This window comes from Anolis carolinensis, chromosome 5 (assembly GCF_035594765.1).
Source record: "Anolis carolinensis isolate JA03-04 chromosome 5, rAnoCar3.1.pri, whole genome shotgun sequence".
Classification (NCBI taxonomy): Eukaryota; Metazoa; Chordata; class Lepidosauria; order Squamata; family Dactyloidae; genus Anolis; species Anolis carolinensis.
The window spans coordinates 203,554,158-203,580,591 of NC_085845.1; the positions used below are offsets into that span (position 1 = coordinate 203,554,158).

Sequence of the window (26,434 nt, forward strand, 5' to 3'; positions counted from 1 at the left end):
TAGATGGAGAAGAATGTGTTTATTGCAATCGTTGCCCAGGGAAAGCTAAACCATATCCAAACAGGGCCAGGGTGTTGTTGGAGAGCGGAAGGATCAAGCAGAGGAGAGGTCCTAGCAGTCGGATGTTGACGACCAGTAGATGCCTTGGCCTTTCTTAGAAGGAGCTGAACTTGCACAAATAGGAAGCCTTTTCGTCGCAGGCGACAGCAGCCCATTCCTTATAACCTAGAAGATAGGGAAGAAATGCATTAAACCCATGGAAGCCCTGCTCTTCTTGACCAAGTCCTCCACTGACCAAAGATTGTCCTACCTGGACCATCTGACAGTAACATCGATATGGTGGTTTTTGCAATTGCACAAGGGATGTATTCAGTTCATAAATGCATAAGCTGCATCCCACTAGTGCAATGACGGGCAACCTTTTGCACTTGGTGTGTCAAAATTCACCGAAAAACCTAGCATGACTTGGGTGGTGTGTCACTTTGAGGAAAAAAAACCCCATAATTTCACAATATGTATAGTTTAAATAACAAAAATGTATAATTGTAATATATAACTGTATTTAATAAATCAAAAACTATTTACTACCCTTATTTCCATGTACAACAATCTATGGTACCTCTTGCAGTTTCCACGCTGATTTCTCTCTATTGTAGTTTCAATGTAGTCATGAATCATGAATAATATAATAATATAATCGTAGTAATATGATAATATACTACAATAATAATAGAATAATAATAGAATGATATAATCTATATATATAGAAAGGTAAAGTTATTTGCGCCGTGACTATAACAACACAACTATGCACCCCAGAAACACCAAACCTGATAACACAACGCAAAAGCCTTGCCTCAAGGTTCATACAACACAACCGAACCCCCAAAACGGAACCGGGACCCGCAAAACCCCCAAAACCGCTCTAATAAGAAAACAGAACAATATAATCTCTAAAATCAGGACAAAAAATACAAATCAACACTCACAAGACAGGAGAATTCCAGACAGAAAACAATCAGACCCAGCTAACACCTCCCAACAAAGAATTCCCTCAACCAGGAAACACCCAGGCCTCGAACCTGCAAGGCCATTCAATGCTAATCGAGGTAACTAATTCCAACATTCATACTTCCTGCACTCAGACTATTCATTGCTATTCAACCTGGCCAACCAGCAATTCCACAAGGTAGAAAGCGGCCAGGCTTCCAAGCAGCAAGACTATTCACTCCTGTTCAACCAGCCCAACCAGAATATACCCTAGATGGATAACCCTCAAGTTTGTAAGCCATCAGGCCACTCCACCCCATTCAAGCAGCCCAAGCAAGGAGGCCCCTATAAAGAAACTGCCCAGGCTTAGAAGCACAAAGGCTATTCAGTGCAATTCCAATTGGCTGCAGCAACGCGTGGCAGGGCACAGCTAGTATATATATATATATAAATGTAATGTGCATAATTCCCATGGAGTAAACAAGAAAACCACTGGACCAAATCACACCAAATTTGGCCACAAAAGACATAGTCATCCAATCAATCTGCATGCGGCAGCGTGTCAGCAAAAATGGCTAGGCGTGTCAGTGCTGACACGCGTGTCATAGGTTGGCCATCACTGCACTTGTGTAATCATTTGAACCTTCATCTTATTGTCATATTTCATCAGATGTTTCATAAATGAAAACTGGGTTGTCTGCAGGCAAGAGACATCAGAGGATGCATCTACACTGTAGAATTGATGCAGTTTGACACCACTTTAACTGCTGTGGCTCAATGCTATGGAATCTTGGGAATTGTAGTTTGGAAGGGACACTGGCATTCTTTGGCAATGAAGGCTCAAGGCCTTGTAAAACTACAGCTCTCAGGTTCCCATAGCACTAAACCATGGCAGCTCTATCTCCTCCCATCCTCTCCTCCAGCTGAGTTCACAGAAATATTTGAGAAAAAAATGGAAGAAGGGGAGATAAGCTGGATCATTTTAAAATCAACTGAAAAAATTGAGTGACAGATGTTTAGCAGGACAGTCTAAACCAATGATGGGCAACCTTTTGCACTTGGTGTGTCAAAATTCACCAAAAAACCTAGCATGACTTGGGTGGTGTGTCACTTTGAGGGGAAAAACCCCATAATTTCACAATATATATATAGTTTAAATAACAAAAATATATAATTGTAATATATAACTGTATTTAATAAATCAAAAACTATTGACTACCATTGATAACTATTGATTTCCATGTACAACAATCTATGGTACCTCTTGCAGTTTCCACGCTGATTTCTCTCTATTGTAGTTTCAATGTAGTCATGAATAATATAATAATAATATAATAGTAATGATATAATAATAATATACTACAATAATAATAGAATAATAATAGAATAATAGGGGCCGGGCTGTGGCGCAGCTGGCTAGTAACCAGCTGCTATAAATCACTACTGACCGAGAGGTCATGAGTTCGAAGCCTGGGTCGGGTTAAGCCTCCGACCATTAATAGCCCCGGCTTGCTGTTGACCTATGCAGCCACGAAAGACAGTTGCATCTGTCAATTAGGGAAATTTAGGTACGCTTTATGGGGGAGGCTAATTTACAACACCATAAAACTGCCAGCAAAACACGAGGAAAGGAATGAGGAAGTACAGCCACTACTGGACGGTGAAGCAACAGCTCCCCCTGTGGCCGGAATCGTGAAGCTGGAAAAATGTTTAAAAAATGCCTCTGAGTCTGTCTACTGTATGTTGTTTGTCTGTTGGCATTGAATGTTTGCCATATATGTGTTCATTGTAATCCGCCCTGAGTCCCCTTCGGGGTGAGAAGGGCGGAATATAAATACTGTACATATATATATATATATATATATATATATATATATATATATATAGTGCATAATTCCCATGGAGTAAACAACAAAACCACTGGACCAAATCACACCAAATTTGGCCACAAAAGACATAGTATTCCAATCAATCTGCATGCGGCAGCGTGTCGGCAAAAATGGCTAAGCGTGTCAGTGCTGACACGCGTGTCATAGGTTGGCCATCACTGGTCTAAACCAAATTGGGAGAACTAGAAGCTGTTCATGCCAACTCAATGAAAGCCTTGAGATGGAGGTTCAGGAAAAAGTAGCTCTACCTTTACATATATTGCATAGTTATTTACCCTTTAAACCTAACAATGCACATCTTATTTTTTCTTAAATAATGCTTCCATACTTTTGAGGATATTTGTTTTCTGAACTAGACATGACACAAGCTCAACTAGCTTAGAACCACCCAATTGGGAAGATCTAGCCATGTATTGGTTCACCATTCAGTAATTCATCCAATGGGCCTATCATAGAATCATAGAATCCTAGAGTTGGAAGAGACCTCGTGGGCCATCCAGTCCAACCCTATTCTGCCAAGAAGCAGGAAAATCACATTCAAAGCACCCCATTGTTGGAATTATTACTGTATTTACTTGAGTTAATGTGCCATCGAATCTAATGCGCACCTCAATTTTCAAACCCTGAAACCCAGAAAAGTATTAACCATATCATGCAAATCTAATGCACACCCTAATTTTGGGAAGGTAATTTGGTCAAAAATAATGAGCATTATAATTGAGTAAATATGGCAATTGTTAGGATTTAGGCTTCGCTGTCCCAGTTCACTTGCACAATTATCACCATTGAACACAAAGATAGCACACTTGATGCCTAACTGCATGCAATGATTTTCACTAAGCAATCTGGATATAGGAGTCTGGCCATGAGGTAGATCTCTCCTTACTAGTAAAGTCGATTAGATGGACGCAATACTTGGAGAGTGTGAAAAACGTGGGTTCAAACTGAGCCCATGCCTTGAACGTCAATGAGGAGCCATCTGTCCACTGAAATATCCTGACCTGCAAAGAGAGAGACAGAAGCAGAGTATTTGCCAAGGAAACAAATTATTATTATTATTATTATTATTATTATTATTATTATTATTATTTTATTGTATGACACAGCAAACAAGATAGACATGCTGATTTCCTATCACAAAATCACAAGTCGAACACTTCCCAAGTGTCTAGGACTGTGTGATGTATTTTCGGATGATGCGTGCAGATCCCAGCAGGGTGGCCTTTTGCAGTTGGCAGATTGTAATTTTGTCAATGTCTATTGTTTCCAAATGCCGGCTGAGATCTCTTGGCACAGCACCCAATGTGCCGATCACCACCGGGACCACCTGCACTGGTTTCTGCCAGAGTCTTTGAAGTTCAAGCTTGAGGTCCTGATAGCGGCTGAGTTTTTCCTGTTGTTTTTCGTCAATGTGACTGTCACCTGGGATGGCGACATCAATGATCCAAACCTTTTTCCTTTCCACAACTGTGATGTCTGGTGTGTTGTGTTCCAGAACTTTGTCAGTCTGGATTCGGAAGTCCCACAGTATCCCTGCGTGCTCATTTTCCAATACTTTTGCAAGTTTGTGATCCCACCAGTTCTTTACTGCTGGGAGGTGGTACTTGAGGCATAAGTTCCAATGAATCATTTGGGCCACATAGTGGTGCCCCTGTTTGTAGTCTGTCTGTGCAATTTTCTTACAGCAGCTGGGGAGATGATCCATGGTATCATCAGCTTCCTTGCACGTTATTATTATTATTATTATTATTATTATCTGAAACACAACAAGATGAGTCCACAGCAGACACTCTGATGCCTGTTGTATTGGATTACACGTCGGACACTTTCCAAGTGTCTAGGGCTGTGGGATGTATCGGTGAATAATGTGTGCAGATCCCAGTAAGGTGGCCTTCTGCAGCTGGCAGATGGTAATTTTGTCAGCGCCAATTGTGTTTAAGTGCAGGCCAAGGTCTTTAGGCACTGCACCCGGTGTGCCGATCACCACTGGGACCACCTTGACTGGCTTGTGCTAGAGTCTTTGCATTATTATTATTATTATTATTATTATTATTATTATTATTATTATTCTCATTTATACCCTGCTTTTTCTTGATACAAAGGAGACATCTTCTACTCATCTGCCATCCATTTGCCCCAAATCCCAAAATGAACAAGGCAGAAGAAGACCACTTCAGAGGGGGCAACTTTAGGCTCAGATCCAGGGCTGGTCAATTGTAAAGGAAAGGGACACCATTTCCTTCCATCCCTATATTTATCCACCCAACTTAATCCACAATGTTGCTTCTGGCAAACTAGAGCTTGATACCGTGTCACTTCCAGGATTTGGCTAAAATATGGCCAAGATTTGTAGGGCGATGTAGGACTGTTCAGGCAGGGAGACCTAAAATGCCCAAATTTGGGGGTGTTTTGGGTGGGCTTGAGGTGAAAATCCAGGCAAACTTTAGACAGGCCAAGGTGCTTCAGGGTTCTCCTAGGTTAGGAGGCCACTACGTGAAGTCCTAAGTCTTGCAAGCAGCCTGAATATCATGGCTCCTGCTCAAGGCCCCTTTAAAGACTTGTAGATGTCCTACACCAGTGGTTCTCAACCTGTGGATCCCCAGATGGCCTTCAACTCCCAGAAATTCTAACAGCTGGTACTCTGGCTGGGATTCCTGGGAGTTGTAGGCCAAAACACCTGGGGACCCACAGGTTGAGGACCACTGCCCTACACTGATGTTGGGAGGCCACCAAAAGAAGTCCTCAGGCTTTGAAACAGCCTGAAAATCATGGCTCCTGCTCAAGGTCCCCTGAAAGATCCATAGATGCCTTTCATGGCTATTGGGAGGCCACCAAATAAAGCCCTAAGGATGAGCTCCTGCTCAAAGACCCTTAAAAACCCCATAGATGTCCCAGATTGCTGTTCTTCGCCATCACTGCAAGCAACCACAGCCCCTTTCCACATCAGTTGAACACAACAGTAGCAGAAAGCTGCTCTTGTCTCTCCATGTTTTTTTTTCATGATTTGAACACCATTCTTCCTATAGATAGAACTCAAAGGAGATCATTGCATTCTTCTCATTTCTCGACTTGATCGAGCCAAACTATAGAAATTACAGCAATTTGGCATTTACCCGGTAGGTGTCATAGAGTCCGATCCAGACGTAGTTTATGTGCTTGTGGTTGGTGATGATGTAATCAGAGATGACCTCCGCCTCTACCCAGCTGTGGATGGAGGCCAGGTGGCCGTTGGTGCCATAGTTCTTGCAGTCTTCCTGAGATGGAGAGAAGGGGGAAATTAAGGCATGGACGATATATGGGTGGGCAAGGTGAGTATCATCTGTTTCCTTTTGTTCTTGTCGCATCTCAGGTTAGCTTCACCTTGCTAAAGACACCAAGCCACACACAGGAAGTAGTCTTTTGTAGTTTATTTAGAAAATAGGCAAAAGATAGTTCATAAAAGGGCCAAAGTTCAGTTCCAAAAGATAGGTACAAAACCAAGGCTGTAAGCAATAAGTCCATAGGAACATAGAGCATAGAACAAGGTCCTTTTCATGGAAGCCAAAAGTCCCAGCAAACAGAATATATCCACAACATATTACAGGAAAGCAGACTTGTGCTGGTTCTGGCCTACAAAGCCCTAAACAGTTCCGGTCCAACTTACCTATCCAAACGTATCTCCTCCTATGAGCCCATGAGAACTTTAAGATTGTCTGGGGAGGCCCTGCTCTCGGTCCCACCTGCCTCACAAGTGCGGCTGGTGGGAACAAGGGACAGGGCCTTCTCGGTGGTGGCTCCTCGGCTGTGGAACTCCCTCCCCAGTGACATCCGGCAGGCTCCATCCCTTCTGAGTTTCAGAAAAAAGGTGAAGACCTGGCTTTGCGAACAAGCGTTTAATGAATGAATTATGATGGCTTTAACTTGGTCTGGACTAAGGTTTACGTGCAAGGTTTATGTGGACGAATGGATTAAGTATTTTATTATACTGTTTTAAATGTATTTACTAGGCTAGAGCAAATTTTTCGTTATTTCGTTAAATTCGTTAAAAATTCGTTTCGTAAGCAATTTTGAATTAATATTGAACCATCTGCTCACTGCCCTTACAAATATTACGAATTTGAATAATAAAAGTACCTTTTTTCGTTTGTTTCTGATGTCTTCGGATGAAGCTGTAGCCCCTCTGAGAGGAGAAGCCATGTTGGCATGCTTCTCAGTCAATCAGAGCGGAAGAGGGAGGGAGGGAGAGGCATGGACATCGATCTGCTAGCATTTTAAAAAAAATGTTGCTTCAAAAATCCCCAAAAATCAGTGGATGGGTCAAACATTATGAAACTTGATAGGCAAAGAGTACTTAATTTTTGCTTCCATTCTGGCAAATTTCATCATAATAGCTTTCATAATGCAGGAGAACGAAGCCTCTGAATATTGACCATTAATGAAGCAATTCGCCATAACGAGAGAAAAAACTCCATTTCCCAGAAGCCTTAGCAAGCCAATCAAAGTGGAAGGAAGAAGGACAGGGAGGCGTGGCTATCGATCTGCTAACATTTTAAAAAAATGTTGCTTCAGAAATCCCCAAAAATCAGTGGATGGGTCAAACATTATGAAACTTGATAGGCAAAGAGTACTTAATTTTTGCTTCCATTCTGGCAAATTTCATCATAATAGCTTTCAAAATGCAGGAGAACGAAGCCTCTGAATTTTGACCATTTATAAAAGCATTGGGCTGAAGCAAACGTTTCTCCAATAGTACTATGCCCACTTGCAAGCTACAATTCCCAGGTGTTCCAGGCCCTCTCTCCTCTTAAGATTCCCCACCCCCTTTTGTCCTCACTTAGAATCATAGCGTCATTGAACAGTAGAGTTGGAAGAGACCTCGTGGGCCATCCAGCCCAACCCCTTCTGCCAGGCAGGAAGACACCATCCAATCCCTCCCAACAGATGGCCATCCAGCCTCTGCTTAAAAGCCTCCAAAGAAGAAACCTCCACCACAGCCCGGGGAGAGAGTTCCACAGCTGAACAGCTCACAGTGAGGAAGTTCTTCCTAATGTTCAGGTGAAATCTCCTTTCCTGTAGTTTAAAGCCATTGTTCAGTGTCCTAGTCTGCAGGGCAGCAGAAAACAAGCTTGCTCCCTCCTCTCTATGACTTCCCCTCACATATTATACATCATGTCTCCTCTCAGCCTTCTTTTCTGCAGGCTAAACATGCCCAGTTCTTCAAGCCACTCCTTATAGGGCTTGTTCTCCAGACCCTAGATCATTTTAGTTGCCCTCCCCTGACCATCTTGACCAAACTTTCATACAGTATGTGAATTGGAAGGTATGAGAAGTTTAGAGAGAAGGAGGGAGGAAGAGGTTTGAATTTTGGACTCCAATTGTGGCATGATTCCCCACTCTGCCACCCACTTGGGCAAGTCACACACTCTCAGCCCAGAAAAGCCAATGGAACAGGAAATAGCACTTTCAAACCAGGAACTAATTTCCTTATTCAGAGGCTGATGGCCATCTGTCAGGAAGGATTTGATGGTGTACTATGATTTCTGTTCCTGGGTGATAAATGTCATTTCCTAATTGGTTCTGTCATAGAAACATGGCAAAATCTATGACACTGCCTGAACTTTGTGCAAGCGACATGTATGGAACATATTATGGTTTGGTCCACCAATTTAACAAAGTTTCAGCCACAAAAACAAAGTTTCTCAAGTAGAACAATGACTTTCACAGTAAAGACAACCCAATGAAACAGGAAATAAGACTTTCAAACCAGGAACAGATTTCTGCAATTATTAAAAAATGGTTTATTATAAAAGCTATGAAAATTCGCCAAAAATCAGAGGATAAGGGAAACGCTCGAAATTTTGGTGAGCTATCAGTGTTAAATGTGTTCTACCACTGTACCAAGTTTGAAGAAGATCACTCAAAAAATGAGGGCGGGAGAGTCCTGTAAAATCTCCCCTCGTGCTGTTTTTTTTTTGGCCACTGCACATGCGTGTCCGCCATTAACGAATTAATTTAGAAAATAACGAATTTTCGTTAATTTCGAATTTTTTGGGGGGCAAAATTTGGAAATGACATCAGAAACGAAACGCTGACGCCCCCTACTTTTGAAACGAGTTTAGAATCAATTTTTTCATGGATCGCTCAAGCCTAGTATTTACTGGATTGTTTTAAATTGATTGTTTTAATTGCTATGTTTTATTTTTGTACTGTATACCGGCATTGAATTTGCCAGATTGTGAGCCGCCCTGAGTCCCTTCGGGTGAGAAGGGCGGCATATAAATGATGGAAATAAATAAATAAATAAATAAATTGTGTCTTGATCAAGCGATGGAGTTGCATTGACAGAGATCTCTCTACCAGCAAACTGTTTTAAAAGCATGACATAAAGGCATTCCTTTGCCCTTTGACCTCCCGATTATTAGCTATGCGAAGACTTCTCCACAACCCTCTAAATTCCAGTCTTGTAGCCCAATCGGGATCCCCAGAGTCAAGGCCACTGAGCTCGTTACTGTTATCAGGCGGAGGCAAAGCGCTATCCTCCCTTTCTGCTTCCTGCATCTGAATTACTCATTAGAAACAACATCATCATTCCTTCCCATGGGAACAACTCCCTGCTCTTCATTTCTCACAGCCGAAACGCTCCTATAATTCCCAGCGTCAGAGTCATCTTCAAATTCATCTTGAATCCCAACATTATGCACATATAACCCAGAATCCTCATCAGAGTCACACAAAGGCAAAGGCTGAGTCACAACAGTTCTCTTCTTGTTGTGTATGCAAGGCTTTGCTCTCAGTGCCACCAATCACAAAGCAGATGAAGACACATGCCAACAACAACAACAACAAAAACAACAAATGTGGTATGGTCTGATACTGATGGGTAGGACTGAAATATCAGCCCAGATGAAATATGGAGCTGGGATGAGCTTCGAAACTGAGCAGGAAGGCAAACAGACAGCAGACCATGGCCTTAGTCAAAGGATCCATCATCCCCAGCGTTGTTTTCAGTCCAACCTATGCAGTATGCACAGCCCTGGCCCAGAGAGATAAAGTTTATTCCAGGCATCAGTATTTCATAGAATTTCCAAGTTATGCAGCTGGAACCTCAGATGGACTCTGATGAGGATGATGGGATTCAGGTTCACAATCAGGTTCAAAATGTCCCTGTTGTAGAAGATGAGGAACAGAGAGTGCAAGTTCATTTTCCCACAGCAAGGAATGGTGTTGATGATACTGAAACTAGCCAGGTGCAGATTGACTTGGAAAAGGAGGACAGTTCTTAGTCCGATAATGAGGCTCAGCAAACTAACGAGCAGGCTGACCTTGACGAGACAGGTCCCTTAGATCGCACTGACTGTTTGGAATTCAGAGTTCGGAGGAGTGTGAGAATTGCAAACAAGAGGGAGGTTAGAGGCCAGAGAAATGCTTTCATGCTTTGCAAAGGGTAAAAGCAATGTGTTTGGAGACAAACCTTTGTCAAAGCAACTTTTTGTTCAACCAAGAAGCAAGCTCTTGTTTTCCTGAATTATCTTGCAGCTCTTGTGTTCATGTTCTTGGGACTTTGTCATGCTCTAATGGGACTTTTGTTTATTTCTGGTGATTCCTTGAATTATGCTCTAAGGCTTTATTTTGTAACGATCTTTTGCTTTTAAAGAACTTTTTATCTTCTATTTTATAATAAATTAAAAAAGACTTCAATCTGTGTGCAGTTTGGTGTGTACAGCAAGGTGAAGCTAACCTGAGGTGCGACAGATAATGGCAAGATGTGCATGAACAACAACTAATGCACAGGTAGAAATTCTTATACGGAGTCTGTGTAAACAGCACAGAATGTAGCCAAATATTGGTTGTTGTTTAAGAGGATGTTCTCAGGGTCTGGCAATGTAGGTAGCCATTACCTCTGGTTGTTGGTCCTGAGCATTTAATATTGCATTTGCAGCATTTAAAGTACTGTTTTAATGGCAGAGCTCAATAAACAATACAGGTCATAGGGAGACATCAGCTGTTGTTATGATGGAGTCAATTAGGCTCACTAAAAGAGATCACCATACAGCTGGAGCATTAATTCTTATGGAAGGAAGTCCATGGAGATATCATGAGTGACTTCATCAGGTGTCATCAACCCCATTTCTCCTGCCTTCCCAAATGAATATGGACTAGAATCTTGTTGGTCAGTCCTAACTAAACTATATATGCTGGAGACATTGTTGAAAGGTGGGTCAATATGAAAACAAATCAAACTGACTCAGTAGATCTACCCTATTGTTCATGTGTGCCCTCAAGTTGTTTTCAATCTATGGTGAACCCACCACAGGATCTCCTTGGCAAGATTTGTCCAGAGAGTATTTGCCATTGCATTCCTCTGAGGTTGTGTGAGTTGGCCAAGGCCACTCAGGGGTTTCCTAGTGACCGTGGATCCTAGTCCCCAAGGTTCTAGACCAGGCATCCTCAAACTATGGTCCTCCAGCTATTTGGACCTACAACACCCAGAATTTCTTGTTCAGTATTTTTTGGTGTTAGTGTGTGAAATGTTAAATCAAATTGTTGCTGTTGGATTGTGTTTATGTGTTCCAGCAAGCTTTCCAGCAGCACAGCAGTTAATTACATGCCAGCCCTGATTGATAGCCTGCAGGGCCAATGGGTCAAGACTTCTGTTTCAACTGCGGACAGAACATTCGTCATGAACTGTGGAATGTGGGAGGTGCCTGCAAGCTCTGATTAGAGACTCGGCTTGGTGAACGGACATGCCATGCTTTTTCCTTGCTGGGGAATATGTGCCCGGAGAGTGATGGTGTTTGGAGTTGTATATAGTCTTGTAAATAAAGCCCAGTACTGCTGTGATCAGCAGTAAATCTACGACTGAGGTGTCATTTGTTAGTGCTACTTTTTCCGGCTGCATAAGTGGTCTGACTGATGAGAAGAAGTTCATCAACAGGTCAGGGCGACGGTAGTATCTCATCTCTCCACCTGCTCCTGTCATCCGCCCTGACATTTCTGACCACTGAAAAAGTTGGCTAGTGCTTCTTGGAGTTGGAGGCCAAAACACGTGGAAGGTTACAGGTTGAGTATGCCTGTTCTAGACTAACATTCTAGACTACACTATGCTGGGTCTGAAGTGAGCTATAGCTGGGACTTAAACAGGGCTCAGAAAGTGATAGAAATTACATTTGGACAAACAAAATCATGAGGGACAATGACATCTCTGGTAAAATGGAGTTAATCAACTTGGGGGCTTCCACCTAAAAGGCCCAGATTCATAACTCCAGGAGCAACTGGCAACCGTAGGCTTCATAAACGAAGCCTCTCCAACTGATCTTCAATTCCGGACATGTCATGCTTTCTGGTTCCTCAGGCATTGTGTCAAGAAATGATTGGAGTTGGATCTTACCTCTGCTTCATGCCAAGTTAGCTTGTCATAGAAGAGTCCATAGCAGTGGTTCTGGTAGGCCAGCCAATCATCAGGACAGGAACCGGCATTTGTGCCTGGCAGAAGAGACGAAAAACACAATATGGGATTATTCCTAGGAACCTAGAGTTGGAAGAGACCATAAGGGACATTAGGTCCAGTCATATTTAGTCATGGCATTCAGTGAGCTGCTTGAGGAGAGGCCTCAAGGGGGATTTGAGGAAGGATTCAGACTGCTGTCCTTCCCGCTGAATCATGGATTCAGGTAAGGGGATTAGCCCCTCCCCCCCCATCGTCATCGTCCCCCCCCCCCCCCGGTGCTTGTACCTCTTTGGACAGGCAGTCCTCGAGTTGCAAACATCCAACTTACAAGTGACTCCTAGTGAAGAATGAGGGTGAGACAACAGGAAGTGAGAGAAATCTACACCTCAAAAGGGAAATCTGTTGTGATTCAGCCTTTGTGTGACTCTGATGAGGATTCTGGGATGCAGTTTCTAGATGATGGGATTCAGGTTCAGGATGAGTTTCAAAATGACTCTGATGGGAATTATGGGATTCAGGTGCAGAGTGTTCCTGCTGTGGGAGATGAGGAGCAGGGAGACTTTCCCACGGGAAGAAATGATGTTGTTAGTGATGATGGTTTTCAGGTGCAAAGAGCAGAAAGGGAGAGCAGCTCCCAGCCTCAGCCTGAGAACACTAATGAGCCCTGTGGCCTTGAAAGCGATGAGGCTGCTTCTCTAGATCGGGCTAGTAGTTTGGAATTTTGTGCGTTGCGCAGAAGTCTCAGAATAGCAAATAAGAGGGAGGTCTAAGGGCAAAGAAATGCCTTCATGTTATGCTATTAAAACAGTCTGCTGAGAGGGAAATCTTTGTCAAAGCAATTTCCTCGCTTGAATCAAGAACTAAGTCTGCTTTCCTGTAATATCTTATAACCTGGATGTATTCTCGTTTCTGGGACTTTGGCTTCGTTTTAAGGACCTTCCTTCATGCCTAATGTTTCTATGGATTTGTGCTTACATCCTTGTTTTTATAACTATCTTTTGGAACTGAACTTTTCCTTATTTCCTAATAAACTACAAAAGACTACATTCTGTATACAGCCTGGTGTCTTTAGCAAGGTGAAGCTAACCTGAGGTGCGATAAAATCCACTCCTGGAAGAGTTCTTATCCTGAGAAAAGGTTCCTCCACTGAAGCTTTATCCCCAGTCCTTGTTTCCACAACAAGCCACATATCCCAAAATCCAATGGTCACAGGGACAGAGAGTGAAGTGAAATCTTCACAACAGGGACACAGACAGCAAAGGAAACATCACAGGGGTGTTCAGCCTCCCTTTGCTATATCTAAAGAGAATATATTGACTGGATTTACACTGAAAAATGTACCTGATCCTCATTACAAACAAATTCAACTTAAGAACAAACCTATAGAACCTAGCTGCTCATAACTTGAAGACTGCCTATACATGGGGAAAAGGTCATCAATTGGCAGAACCCACCGTGACCATGGGTCAGACCCTTTGGACAATAACAGATAGCAGAGGCAACAAACTAAAGTGATCTAAGGGCCCTCTACACTGCAGGTGCCTTGCCAAACAACAACTCCCAGGATTCCATAGCATTGGGCCATGGCAGTTCAAGTGGTATCGAACTGTATTTATTCTACAGTATAGATATAATATACAATGTAGTGTAAGAGACTGACCTTGTTCGTCCAGTGCATTCGGAGGAGAAGTAAAGGAGAGAATTTCAAGAAAGTGATAAAACAAGCCTTTTATTGCGCCAAATTGCTATGTGTGTGTGTGTAAAGAAATCCTTGCAAAGTTACTTGCAAAAGATCTCTGCAAAAAGGGAGCTGAGCTTTTGCAGAAGCAAGCCACGCCTCAAACAATTTATCGGTTTGCTGGCAGATGGCTGGGTTTGCCAGTTGGTAATCTGAGCTTGCGGGGAGAGCACAGAAATGGAGAAGCTCTCTAGCTACGGGCAAGTAGCAGTTTGAATATGCTATGCTGTAAATAGAATGCTGATGTTATTGATCTTATGCATGGACATTGTACGATTGCAGAACTGTTTTATATTTCAACTCAACAAGCAAGAGTAAAGTTCTTTTGTTCTTTCAATACCTCTGCCTGGTGTGAGTCCTTTGCACATGGTGTTAACTGGACGCTGCTGGATTCTGCTATACTCGTTAATACCTTTTATTGTTATCACAGCTATGATAAGGCAAACAGCCATACATACCCCAAAGGGCTGTATCATGGAAATGGCTGCCACCCCACATGTCGCAGCAAACAAAGAATATATACCTTTGGCTTATCCAAAATTGACTAATGTCTGAGGGTCTTCCTCACCTTCCACACCCACTTGGCATAAGTGATACCTGTGACCTCACTTGTTGATTTCAAGCTAACAAGTCTTGGAACTTTCTGGAGAAAGGCACCAGCTCACAGGAAGGGGGGGCATATGCAGAGGCAAAGTCACATAGGCAAAAGTTTACTATTTTCTGGCTTTTCTGGTCCCTTCAGTAGAATCATAGAATCATAGAATAGTAGAGTTGGAAGAGACCTCATGGGCCATCTAGTCCAACCCCCCGCTAAGAAGCAGGAAATCGCATTCAAAGCACCCCCGACAGATGGCCATCCAGCCTCTGCTTAAAAGCCTCCAAAGAAGGAGCCTCCACCACAGTCCAGGGCAGAGAGTTCCACTGTCGAACAGCCCTCACAGTGAGGAAGTTCTTCCTGATGTTCAGGTGGAATCTCCTTTCCTGTAGTTTGAAGCCATTGTTCCCTTGCGTCCTAGTCTGCAGGGCAGCAGAAAACAAGCTTGCTCCCTCCTGCCTATGACTTCCCCTCACGTATTTGTACATGGCTATCATGTCTCCTCTCAGCCTTCTCTTCTGCAGGCTAAACATGCCCAGCTCTTTAAGCCGCTCCTCATAGGGCTTGTTCTCCAGACCCTTAATCATGTTAGTCGCCCTCCTCTGGACGCTTTCCAGCTTGTCAACATCTCCCTTCATCTGCGGTGCCCAAAATTGGACACAGTATTCCAGGTGTGGTCTGACCAAGGCAGAATAGAGGGGGAGCATAACTTCCCTGGATCTAGACGCTATTCCCCTATTGATGCAGGCCAGAATCCCATTGGCTTTTTTAGCTGCCGCATCACATTGTAGGCTCATGTTTAACTTGTTGTCCACGAGGACTCCAAGGTCTTTTTCGCACACACTGCTGTCAAGCCAGGAGTCCCCCATTCTGTATCTTTGATTTCCATTTTTTCTGCCGAAGTGAAGTATCTTGCATTTGTCCCTGTTGAACTTCATTTTGTTAGTTTCGGCCCATCTCTCTAGTCTGTCAAGATCGTTTTGAATTCTGCTCCTGTCTTCTGGAGTGCTAGCTATCCCTCCAAGTTTGGTGTCGTCTGCAAACTTGATGATCGTGCCTTCTAACCCTTCGTCTAAGTTGTTAATAAAGATCCTGAACAGAACCGGGCCCAGGACGGAGCCCTGCGGCACTCCACTTGTCACTTCTTTCCATGATGAAGACGAAGCATTGGTGAGCACCCTTTGGGTTCGTTCGCTTAGCCAATGACAGATCCACCTAACCGTAGTTTTGTCTAGCCCACATTTTACTAGTTTGTTTGCCAGAAGGTCGTGGGGGACTTTGTCGAAGGCCTTACTGAAATCCAGGTACGCTACATCCACAGCATTCCCTGTATCGACCCAACTCGTAACTCTATCGAAAAAAGAGATCAGATTAGTCTGGCATGACTTGTTTTTGGTAAATCCGTGTTGACTGTTAGCAATGACCGCACTTGTTTCTAAGTGTTCGCAGACCACTTCCTTAATGATCTTTTCCAGAATTTTGTCTGGTATTGATGTGAGGCTGACCGGACGGTAATTGTTTGGGTCGTTCTTTTTTCCCTTCTTGAAGATAGGGACCACATTCGCCCTCCTCCAATCTGCTGGGACTTCTCCCGTTCTCCAAGAACTCTCGAAGATAATTGCCAGTGGTTCTGAAATAACTTCCGCTAGTTCCTTCAATACTCTTGGATGTAGCTGATCTGGCCCTGGCGACTTGAATTCGTTTAGAGTGGCCAGGTGTTCCTGGACAACTTGTTTCCCTATTTGGGGTTGGATTTCCCCCAATCCTTCGTCCATTCCATGTTGCTGAGGTTGAAGATGGCTTTCTTTTTGTGAGAAGACCGAGGCAAAGAAGGCATTGAGCAGTTCTGCCTTTTCCCTGTCCCCTGTCGCCATCACCCCATCTTCTCCTCACAGAGGCCCTATCGCCTCCTTTTTCTTCCTTTTTCTACCAACGTAAGCAAAAAAGCCTTTTTTGTTGTTTTTAATGTCCCTGGCAAGCCTGAGCTCATTTTGTGCTTTAGCCTTGCGAACCTTTTCCCTACAGGTGTTGGCTATACGTTTGAATTCTTCTTTGGTGATTTCTCCCCTTTTCCACTTCTTGTGCATGTCACTTTTGAGTTTTAGCTCAGTAAAAGTTCTTTGGACATCCATTCTGGCTTCTTCGCACGTGCCATTTTTTTTCTTTGTTGGCACTGTTTGCATTTGCGCCTTGAGTATTTCACTCACAGTAGTGCTGTTTTATTCTGAGTTTTATGTTGTTGTTTATATATCTTTTTCAATTGTATTTTATATTGTGTTTTATTTTATGTTCTGTTTTTTAGGCACCTGTGCCTTGTGTAAGCCACATTGAATCCCTTCAGGGAGATGGTAGTGGGATACAAGAATAAAATAATAATAATAGTTATTATTTTTATTGTATGACACAGCAAACAACATAGCTATGCTGGATTTCGTATCACAAAATCACAAGTCGAACACTTCCCAAACGTCTAGGACTGTGTGATGTATTTTCGGATGATGCGTGCAGATCCCAGCAGGGTGGCCTTTTGCAGTTGGCAGATCGTAATTTTGTCAATGTCTATTGTTTCCAATTGCCAGCTGAGATCTTTTGGCACGGCACCCAATGTGCCCATCACCACCGGGACCACCTGCACTGGTTTCTGCCAGAGTCTTTGCAGTTCGATCTTGAGGTCCTGATAGCGGCTGAGTTTTTCCTGTTATTTTTCGTCAATGCAACTGTCACCTGGGATGGCGACATCAATGATCCAAACCTTTTTCTTTTCCACAACTGTGATGTCTGGTGTGTTGTGTTCCAGAACTTTGTCAGTCTGGATTCGGAAGTCCCACAGTATCTTTGCGTGCTCATTTTCCAATACTTTTGCAGGTTTGTGATCCCACCAGTTCTTTGCTGCTGGGAGGTGGTCCTTGAGGCATAAGTTCCAATGAATCACTTGGGCCACATAGTTGTGCCTCTGTTTGTAGTCTGTCTGTGTGATTTTCTTACAGCAGCTGAGGATGTGATCCATGGTTTCCTCAGCTTCCTTGCACAGTCTGCATTTTGGGTCATCGGCTGATTTTTCGATCTTGGCCTGCATTGCCTTTGTCCTGATGGCTTGCTCCTGGGCTGCAAGGATCAGGCCTTCTGTCTCCTTCTTCAGAGTCCCATTCGTGAGCCAAAGCCAGGTTTTTATTATTATTATTATTATTATTATTATTATTATTATTATTATTATTATTATTATTATTATTATTATTATTGATGCATCCTCAGCATCAGGGATAAGCCTCTTGCCAAGAAAACCCAATGAAAGGTTTGGCTCGGGATCTCCTTAAGCCATACATGACAGGAAGGTCTCAGCCCTTGAAATCCAGGTGCAACCTGTAAGAGTCTGATAGATCCAAGTGTGCCATTCCAATGATGCCTTTGAAGTAAAGTATTGCATGTACCTTGAAGTCCTCACAGTCTTCTTTTCCTAATGTCACCCATTACGCCTCTTCAGTTCTCTTCATATTGCTCCCTCCTTGGCATCAGAAAGAATGTTTATCTGCCTCCTCCATTTTTCCTCTTGATTTCTAAGGGGGCATCTATACCAGTGGTTCTCAACCTGTGGGTCCCCAGATGTTTTGGCCTTCAACTCCCAGAAATCCTAACAGCTGGTAAACTGGCTGGGATTTCTGGGAGTTGTAAGCCAAAACAAATCAAACTGACTCAGTAGATCTTGTCAGCGGGATGTTGGGTAGCAGAGTGAAGTCCAAAATTCACCATCCCGGTCTTGACCTCCTTCTCTCCAGGCTGTCTCCCGGTGTGGAAAACAGCACTGGACAAACACATTCCAGCAGATGAGGGTTCGGTTGGAAATCCAACGGCAATAAACTTTTATTTACATTTCTATATACAAACAGAGCAAATCAGTCCTTCTCTCCATGAGTGCTCGCCGAAGCGACTCATGCACACACAGCACACTGCTCAACTCCTCTTCTCCGCTCAGGAAACTCCTCTGCATCCCACAGGAACAAGAAAGAAAGTCCCGGTCAAAACAAACTTGACCCCATTGGTCCTGTGATACATCAATCATAGCAGACTCTCATTAACTCCATAACTGCTGAAATGCCTTGCCGGAAAAAACTAACACATAAGGCATTTCTAACAACCCAGATTGATTTTAACATTTCATAATACATAATACCCTGACAGATCTACCCTATTGTTCATGTGTGCCCTCAAGTTGTTTTCAATCTATGGTGAACCCACCACAGGATCTCCTTGGCAAGATTTGTCCAGAGAGTATTTGCCATTGCATTCCTCTGAGGTTATGTGAGTTGGCCACGGTCACTCAGGGGTTTCCTAGTGACCTTGGATCCTAGTCCCTAAAGTTCTAGACCCGGCATCCTCAAACTGTGGCCCTCCAGCTGTTTGGACCTCCAACACCCAGAATTTCTGACCATTGAACAAGTTGGCTAGTGCTTCTTGGGATCCAAGAAGATCCACAGGCTGAGAACCACTGATCTACATGCTAGAAGTAATGTGGTTTAGACAGTACTTTACTTACTTACTTAGACAATCCGAGTTGTCCGAGTATGATGGCCTTCTAAATTCTTGGAAGATGAGCTTTTTAATGTGTGGAGGTCAATGCACAGCTGACCAGAGTCTTCAGAGAGAGGGTCTCAACCAGTGGCGTGGTTAACACAATGACGGTGCTTCTCAATCTATAGCAGCCTTCTTCTGCCTTTTCAGCCATTGTAACATGTACTATGTTATCTTCCACCTGATCCACCGTTGAGGTCTTCAGATTGTGTTTGGAGTGGAACCTCCCCTCCTGGGAGTACATGACTCTGGCGGTTACGCCCACAGGTTCATTGGAACACGCAAGTCCCCTCACCACGACAAGATGACAATCCATCGAGGGGGACATCACTTTAACTCCCATGGATCAATGATGTGGATTCCTGGAGTTGTCGTTTGATGAGGCTCCATCAGCTTTCAGCAGAGAAAGCTAAAGGCCTATTGAAAATTACAGTTCCTAAGATCCCATAGCATTGATCCATGGCAATCATAGCAGTGTCAAACTGTGTTAGTTCTGTTTTAGGTGCACTCTAAGTTAATTAAAGGCATTTAATAACAAGTAAGCAGTTTTTATATCTAGGAAACCATGCCATGAAGGCAGGCTAACAACAACAACAACAACAACAACAACAACAACAACAACAACAACAACTATTATTATTATTATTATTATTATTATTATTATTATTATTATTATTATTAACTTATTATCTCCTTGTGGCTTCCAAACTGTGACACACACACACCTTTATCTATCTATATAACATGATCATCTTTCTATTTACTTCTCTATGCTACTTCTCTCCCACCATTAATGTGTCCAAGCTTAACAAATTTGTCATTTCCAAGATTACTGATCCATTATTTGTTTTTTGTTCTGTATTTCCTCCAATATGGGACCCAAAGCAGCTTGCAATATGTGAATAAGCAAAAACATGTCTGTATTTAGCCATTTTTCTTATATTTTCCATATTTTATTTTTAGCAACAGGCAAATATCTAGTGTACTGTGACAAAATCCCAGAAACCTGTGCCATCTTATTAAGAAAAATATGTATCTTAGGGGGGGAAAAGAAGGAGGACCAGAGGACAGGCATTGCAAACCAATAAAAAATTGAATAAGTTGCATATGCTGGCAGGAATATGGCAAGAGAAAGTGAAACAGAAACCCTATATACCATTCAGCTTTCCTAGATTGGCAAAGACAATTCCAATTAATCATCTATCATGAAAGACTTTCATGTTTTGACCAAATTCCAATGTTGCTTGGTGTCCTGTTTTGTCTTTCAAGAACAGCCTTAAAACAATGTGGTAAGTAAATGAAAACTGCTTTACTTCAGCAAAACATAAAGAACATTACACGCAATGGTATAATGCAAAAGAAAGCAAGGAAGTCTTAGGGTAAACAAAGTTTTTAAGCCTCTGATAAATTCCCAAATCAAGTAGCAGTCTTACTTCACACAAAGAAACAGCAATAAATCCTTTGGAGCAGTTTCCCAGATGCAGACTCAAAGCAGGCACAAGGGGAGTGAAGGCTTAGGCTTTAGAGTCAGTTTATTACCAGCAAGAGCTGGCTGCACCTGCTTCTGCTTTATAGCCCTGAGTTCCCTCACCGCTGCTAGGGCAGTTCCCAATTACTCAGCTGCATTTCTGGCAGCTATTCTAGCTGAACGACATCTCTGCTCTGTTTCCTTTCACCTCTCCTGAAATGTGGGTACCTGCAAAATCTCTTCCTCAGATTCCAACTGCCCCTCTGACTAATGAACACTTTCCTGCTCCCCTTGCTCTTCTGAAGAAGAGGAATCCCTAACACTTGGCCACACATATTGAGAGTATGGCATGAACTAACAGTGTGATGCAACAGCTAAAAAGGCCAATGGGATTCTAGGTTGCATCAACAGGAGTATAGTGTCCAGATTGAGGGAAGTTGTAGTATCTTGTGCTTTGGTCAGGACTTACCTGGAACAACATTGGGCTCTACAAGTCAAGAATGAGGTCAAATATTCATCAAGATGTTTGACTTACCTTCCAAGAAGCAGCTGAGAGCCAGAAGGACAAAGAGGGACAGACCGGGACGGGAGCGCTGCCACATCAGCCCCTGGGAAAGAGAAAGAAAGCAGGCATAGGCTTGGAGCTGCATAGGCCAAAATCCAGCTGTGGTCCCAACTGACATAACCCATCGAACCAATGGGAACTGGGCAGACAAACATTTAGTTAGATGTGATTTGTTCCATGGCTCTGATTTTGTTAGTTCAAATTACACTATGTAACACGATTTTTCTTCCTGGGTTATAAATGTCATTTCCTAATCGGTTCTATCATAAAAACATGGGAAATAGGGTTGTTGTGTGTTTTCCAGGTTGTATGGCCATGATCCAGAAGTATTATCTCCTGACGCTTTGACCACATTTATGGCAGGCATCCTCAGAGGTTGTGAGGTATATGGGGAAACTAAGCAAGGAAGGTTTATATATCTGTGGAAGGTCCAGGGTGGGAGAAATCACTCCTGACCAAGAGGTCATAAGCTTGAAGCCAGTCTGGGTTGAAGTAAGCTCCCGACCATTAATAGTTTAGCTTGCTGTTGACTTATGCAGCCTGAAAGATAGTTGCATCTGTCGAGTAGGAAATTTAGGTACTGTTTTATGGACGAGGCTAATTTAACAAATTTATGACACCATAAAACTTTCCAGCAGTGTGCGGAAGATGAGGAAATACTCCATCAAGGGCTCGGTGTCACAAGTGGACAATGAAGCATCAGCTCCCCCTGTGGCTGGAATCGAGCATACCCTCAGGAAGCCAGAAGCTGGAAAATGTTAAATTCCCTCTGTGTCTGTCTATATATGTCATATGTCTGCCATGTATATGTGCATTGTGATCCACCCTGAGTCCCCTTTGGGGTGAGAAAGAAGGGCGGACTATAAATATTGTAAATAAATCATCGAGTCTCAACCAATTCAACCTAGTTTGTGGCATCCACAAAAACAACAAAGTTTCCAGAGTAGAAAAACTCCTTTCAAAGTAAGGACCACACAATGAAACAGGAAATAACACTTTCAGACCAGGAACATTAAATTTTTCATGTTTTGTTATATGGTGTAATAAGATTTGACAAAAAGGAATACTCCACTCGGGACTTGTCTATGCTGATCAATTTTACATAAATTTTAATACTTTCAACGACTCATTCTTAGACAACTCTAGGTTTGATTTCACACTAGCATTTACAGTCTTGAGATTTGAAATTGTATATTGTGTTGCTTTTAGCACTGTTTTCTGGTTTGAGTCTCTTTAAGAGTGAAAAAGAGGCGGAAGAAGAAGAAGAAGAAGAAGAAGAAGAAGAAGAAGAAGAAGAAGAAGAAGAAGAAGAAGAAGAAGAAGAAGAAGAACCAGATGTCATAAACATATGATGTTTGGTTTGAATGAAATTGTATGAAAGATCTATGATTGGGGCTTGAAGGTGCCCTCCTAAGATTGGAGACTGGAAAACTACAAGAAGGAGAAGAAGAAAGCTGAGAACAAGGGATGATTAAGTGTCGATGAATGGGGTTCCTTTTACTGAACAGGAAAAATAACAAAGTGATTGAGGGCATTTTCTGGCCTACTCAGGAATGCTATTGTCTTATGAGATGAACATTGCATGGCCCCTTAATAGGGCTGGCCTAGCAGTTCCAGCCCCCAGAGAAGCAAAACATCATATATTAATACAATCATGCAAAAATGACAGAGGATGGGGTTTGGCTGTAGACATGCAGATTTCCTTCTGATGTGAGAGGGCCCGTTCATCAAAGGCACAGGTGGTGAGCTTGGTTCTTCCCCAAGGGGATAGGGAGAGGTGATTGTCCTGCTATTGTGTTGCAATGTCCAGGTAAAGTCCAAGAGATGGGCGGGGCTGGAAATTTATGAGGAAATTCCCAGCTTGGTTTTTTTTCCCCCCCAGGCTATGCAGTTGTGTGGGATACAAGACATATTTGGGTTCAGGAACAAGGTTTTCCCCAAAGGGAAGGAATGGGGATCTCAGGAGCATAAAACATTAGGTTAACACAACATATAGGCAAAATAGGAACACATAGGAAGAAACGTGGAGCGTTTAGGGCAAATTATATACATGAGAGGCATGGTTTTCCAAAGTACCTCTAACAAGGCAGGCTTCTCAGAGGAAAAAGGGGAAGGAAGGCAGGCAGGGTGGAAGAAAAGGGGGAACGGGGAAAAAAGTGAGGAAGGAAGAAAAAGGGAAGAAGGAAAAGAGGGAGGAAAGGAGAAAGGAAGGAAGGGAAGGAAGAAGAAGGGAAGGGAAGGAGGGGGAAGAAGGAAGATAAAAAAGATAAAAAAGAAGACTTCAGTGAGTGGGGACCTGGCCCAGGTAAACTAGACATCCTAAGGACCCGGGGCTGGTTTTCTCATGCAACAGAAGTATTAGAAAAATGGCAGATTTGCAGGGACTCAATCTGACCTAAGTGCAAGTGTTCGTCTCCAGAAGGTGGAAGAAGAATGGTGGTGGATGCATGTGAAGGGTGAATTGTGTATGTATAGGGTGAATGCTGAGTGGATGTGGAATCCCCTTGGTTTGTTTTTAAACCAATGTATCTTAGATAATCTGGATATCTACCTTCTTTATCTGTGTGAGAGTTCTGATATACTCTGGCACTGAAAATGCAATAAAAAAACCTTTGTTTAAAAGTATTCATGACACATCCGGTGACTTGATGGTGGACAATAGCCATAAGCCATTGAAAAAGACTTACCATCAAGTTGGTATCGCTCTTCCCCACTCAATGTGCCTCTTCTGAAGGCCACCTGGCACCACCTGGAAGAAGACAGACCTTTGGAGAGCACAGCACATGATCCATAAATCAAGTTCATCGGGCACAGTGGTTTTGCACAGAAGCACATTAAGAACGTTTTGCTCTCCTGGATGAATAACGAAGGATGAAAAGGTACAGTTGTCATGAAGTTTGGAGAAAAATAACAACCCCAGAGCAGGTTTCTAGATAGAAGGTGGACGTGTGGTGGAGTTTAGCAAACCAAAAATGGTTGCTTATCTAGAGCGGTGCAGACCAAACTGTGTGACACCAACTGCTGACATCTTCTGAAAGAATATGGAGAACTATAAAGCTTTGAAATCAACAAGAATAAAGGCTTTCATGACTGGTATCACTGGGGTTGTTGTGCATTTTCCGGGCTGGATGGCCATGTTCCAGAAGCATTCTCTCCTGACATTTCGCCCACATCTATGGCAGGCATCGTCAGATGCCTGCCATAGATGTGGGTGAAACATCAGGAGAGAATGCTTCTGGAACATGGCCATCCAGCCCAGAAAATGCACAACAACCCAAGGATCAAGCTGATGTCTGACGAAGAATTATTATTATTGTTGTGGTTACACTATACAACATTATTTTTGTTCCTGGGCTATAAATGTCATTTCCTAATTGGTTCTATTATAAAAACATGGAAAAAGTCTCTTAAACTGCCAAAATTTTGTTTTTGTGGGAGGGACATCCTGCTATAGTTTTTCAATGAATATCTCATTGAGTCTCAAGTTCTCAACCAGTTCAACATAGTTTGTGGCAGCCACAAAAAAAATGAAGTTTCTGGAGTAGAACAGCTACTTTCAAAGTAAGTACCGCACAATTAAACAGGAAATAACATTTTAGAACTAGGAACAGAACATTTTCCAAATTTTGTTACATAGTGTTATTATCTTTATTTATGCCTTTCTCCCCATCAGCAGTCAAGGTGGCTAACAATAACATGACACAACTCAATAAAAATGAAAACAAAGCACATACATTTTTAAAAATGTAATTACCGTATATACTCGAGTATAAGCCGACCCGAATATAAGCTGAGGCACCTAATTTTACCACAAAAACTGGGAAAACTTATTGACTTGATTATAAGACAAGGGTGGGAAATGCAGCAGCTACGAGTCAAATTCAAAAATAAAAATAGATATTAATCAAATTGCATTATTTGAGGCATCAGTAGGTTAAATGTTTTTGAATATTTATATAAAACTGTAACTTAAGATAATAATAAGACTTTAATAAGATAAGACTGTCCAACTCAGAATACCTATATACTCAAGTATAAACCGACCTGAATAGAAGCCGGCCAGGACCCTCACTTGAGCATAAGCCTAGTTTGTCATCCCTTTTTTAGGGCTGAAAAAGCTCCCCTGTATATACAGTAAATAATTATGTCATTGAGATAAAGTTAAAACACAATAATATAATAAATACAATAAAAAGAAGAATAAGACAAAAGGCTGGACTTGAGGATGAGAGGATGTGGATTGCCCAAAGTAATCAAATGGGTTTCCATTCCTGAACAAAGACAATTCAAAATATGGATCCGGTCGAACATCCAATCCACTGCATCACAACATTGTCACATTGTAAATCACCAAAGGAATTCCAACCTACATGTTAATTTAATTATTCTGTTCCCATTAGGTTTACGGAAAGGATTAAGTTCACCATGTTTTAGAAATCTTTGTTGCTTCCATGGATCTGTGCATAGCTCCATTTCTCATCTATTCTGATGCTCATATAAGACCATAAAATCTAGTCTGGCTTCCATATAAATATGGTCAGCTGTCCATATTCACAAAGTGAATTGAATAAATGCTATTGTATTTAACCCAAGAACAAACCTCTCTAAGAATATCTAGGTTCTCCAGTCCAACCATATGGTCAACTTCGTTTGGATGTTGACCATAGGACCCTACTGAAGGACTTGAAGAATCAAAACCGTGAATGCAGAGGGTGATCAACCATAACCAACAATGCCCACCTGAACTCTACTGAAAGAAGGAAAGTCCTCCACCTTCTAAGACCATCCACTCTATCCTCAGACAGCTGTTACCTTCAAGATGTTTCTCCTTAAGGTTTAATGGAAAGCTTGGCTTTGTGAAGTTTGAATGCTTTGCTCCTCCTCTCTGGAGCAGCAGATTCCAACCTTGTTGTCGACAAGAGCTAAATAGCACACAGAAGTGTTTGTACCTGCTTTCCTGTGTTGTGCCCTTCCTCCCATGTGGAGTTTTTAAATGAAGAGAGACAACCTGGCTGGAAAAAGATTCAACAACTGAGTACAAACTTTGCTTTGGTTGCAAATATTAACTCACTTGGGATCCAAAAGATCCAAAAGCAAGTGCTGAAGGGAAAATATTTGCCATCATTTCAAACAGGACCAACAAGGACAAGTGGACAAGTGAGTATAATGCTCTACCCTACGATTCTGCCAGTGTTT

The 26,434-nt window shown here is 42.4% G+C and overlaps 2 protein-coding genes across 2 annotated transcripts in view; one reads left to right on the forward strand and one right to left on the reverse strand.

Moving 5' to 3' along the window:
* Positions 1-26,062, reverse strand: LOC103280605 (C-type lectin BpLec-like). The gene is made up of 7 exons (XM_062983424.1): positions 25,979-26,062; positions 23,926-23,987; positions 21,209-21,281; positions 12,247-12,341; positions 5,993-6,133; positions 3,766-3,880; positions 1-225 (listed from the first exon to the last, which is right to left on the reverse strand). Exons 2-7 carry the CDS (start codon positions 23,926-23,928, stop codon positions 155-157), a joined length of 498 nt encoding a protein of 165 aa, XP_062839494.1. The 5' UTR covers positions 23,929-23,987; positions 25,979-26,062; the 3' UTR covers positions 1-154.
* LOC134299573 (lymphocyte antigen 75-like) overlaps positions 1-26,434 on the forward strand; it is a 56,918-nt gene that overhangs the window by 21,172 nt on the left and 9,312 nt on the right. Inside the window, exon 7 of the mRNA XM_062982753.1 lies at positions 26,169-26,395. Coding sequence (XP_062838823.1) covers positions 26,169-26,395 — 227 coding nt within the window. The remainder of the gene's footprint in view (positions 1-26,168; positions 26,396-26,434) is intronic.

Bases quoted from the DNA above. Each gene is read 5' to 3' on its own strand.
- LOC103280605 (XM_062983424.1), bottom strand. The intron at 12,342-21,208 runs GTAAGTCAAACA...CTCTTCTGCCAG, and splicing joins TCTCAGCTGCTTCTTGGAAG to GCACAAATGCCGGTTCCTGT. The intron at 3,881-5,992 runs GTAAATGCCAAA...CTCTCTTTGCAG, and splicing joins GACTCTATGACACCTACCGG to GTCAGGATATTTCAGTGGAC.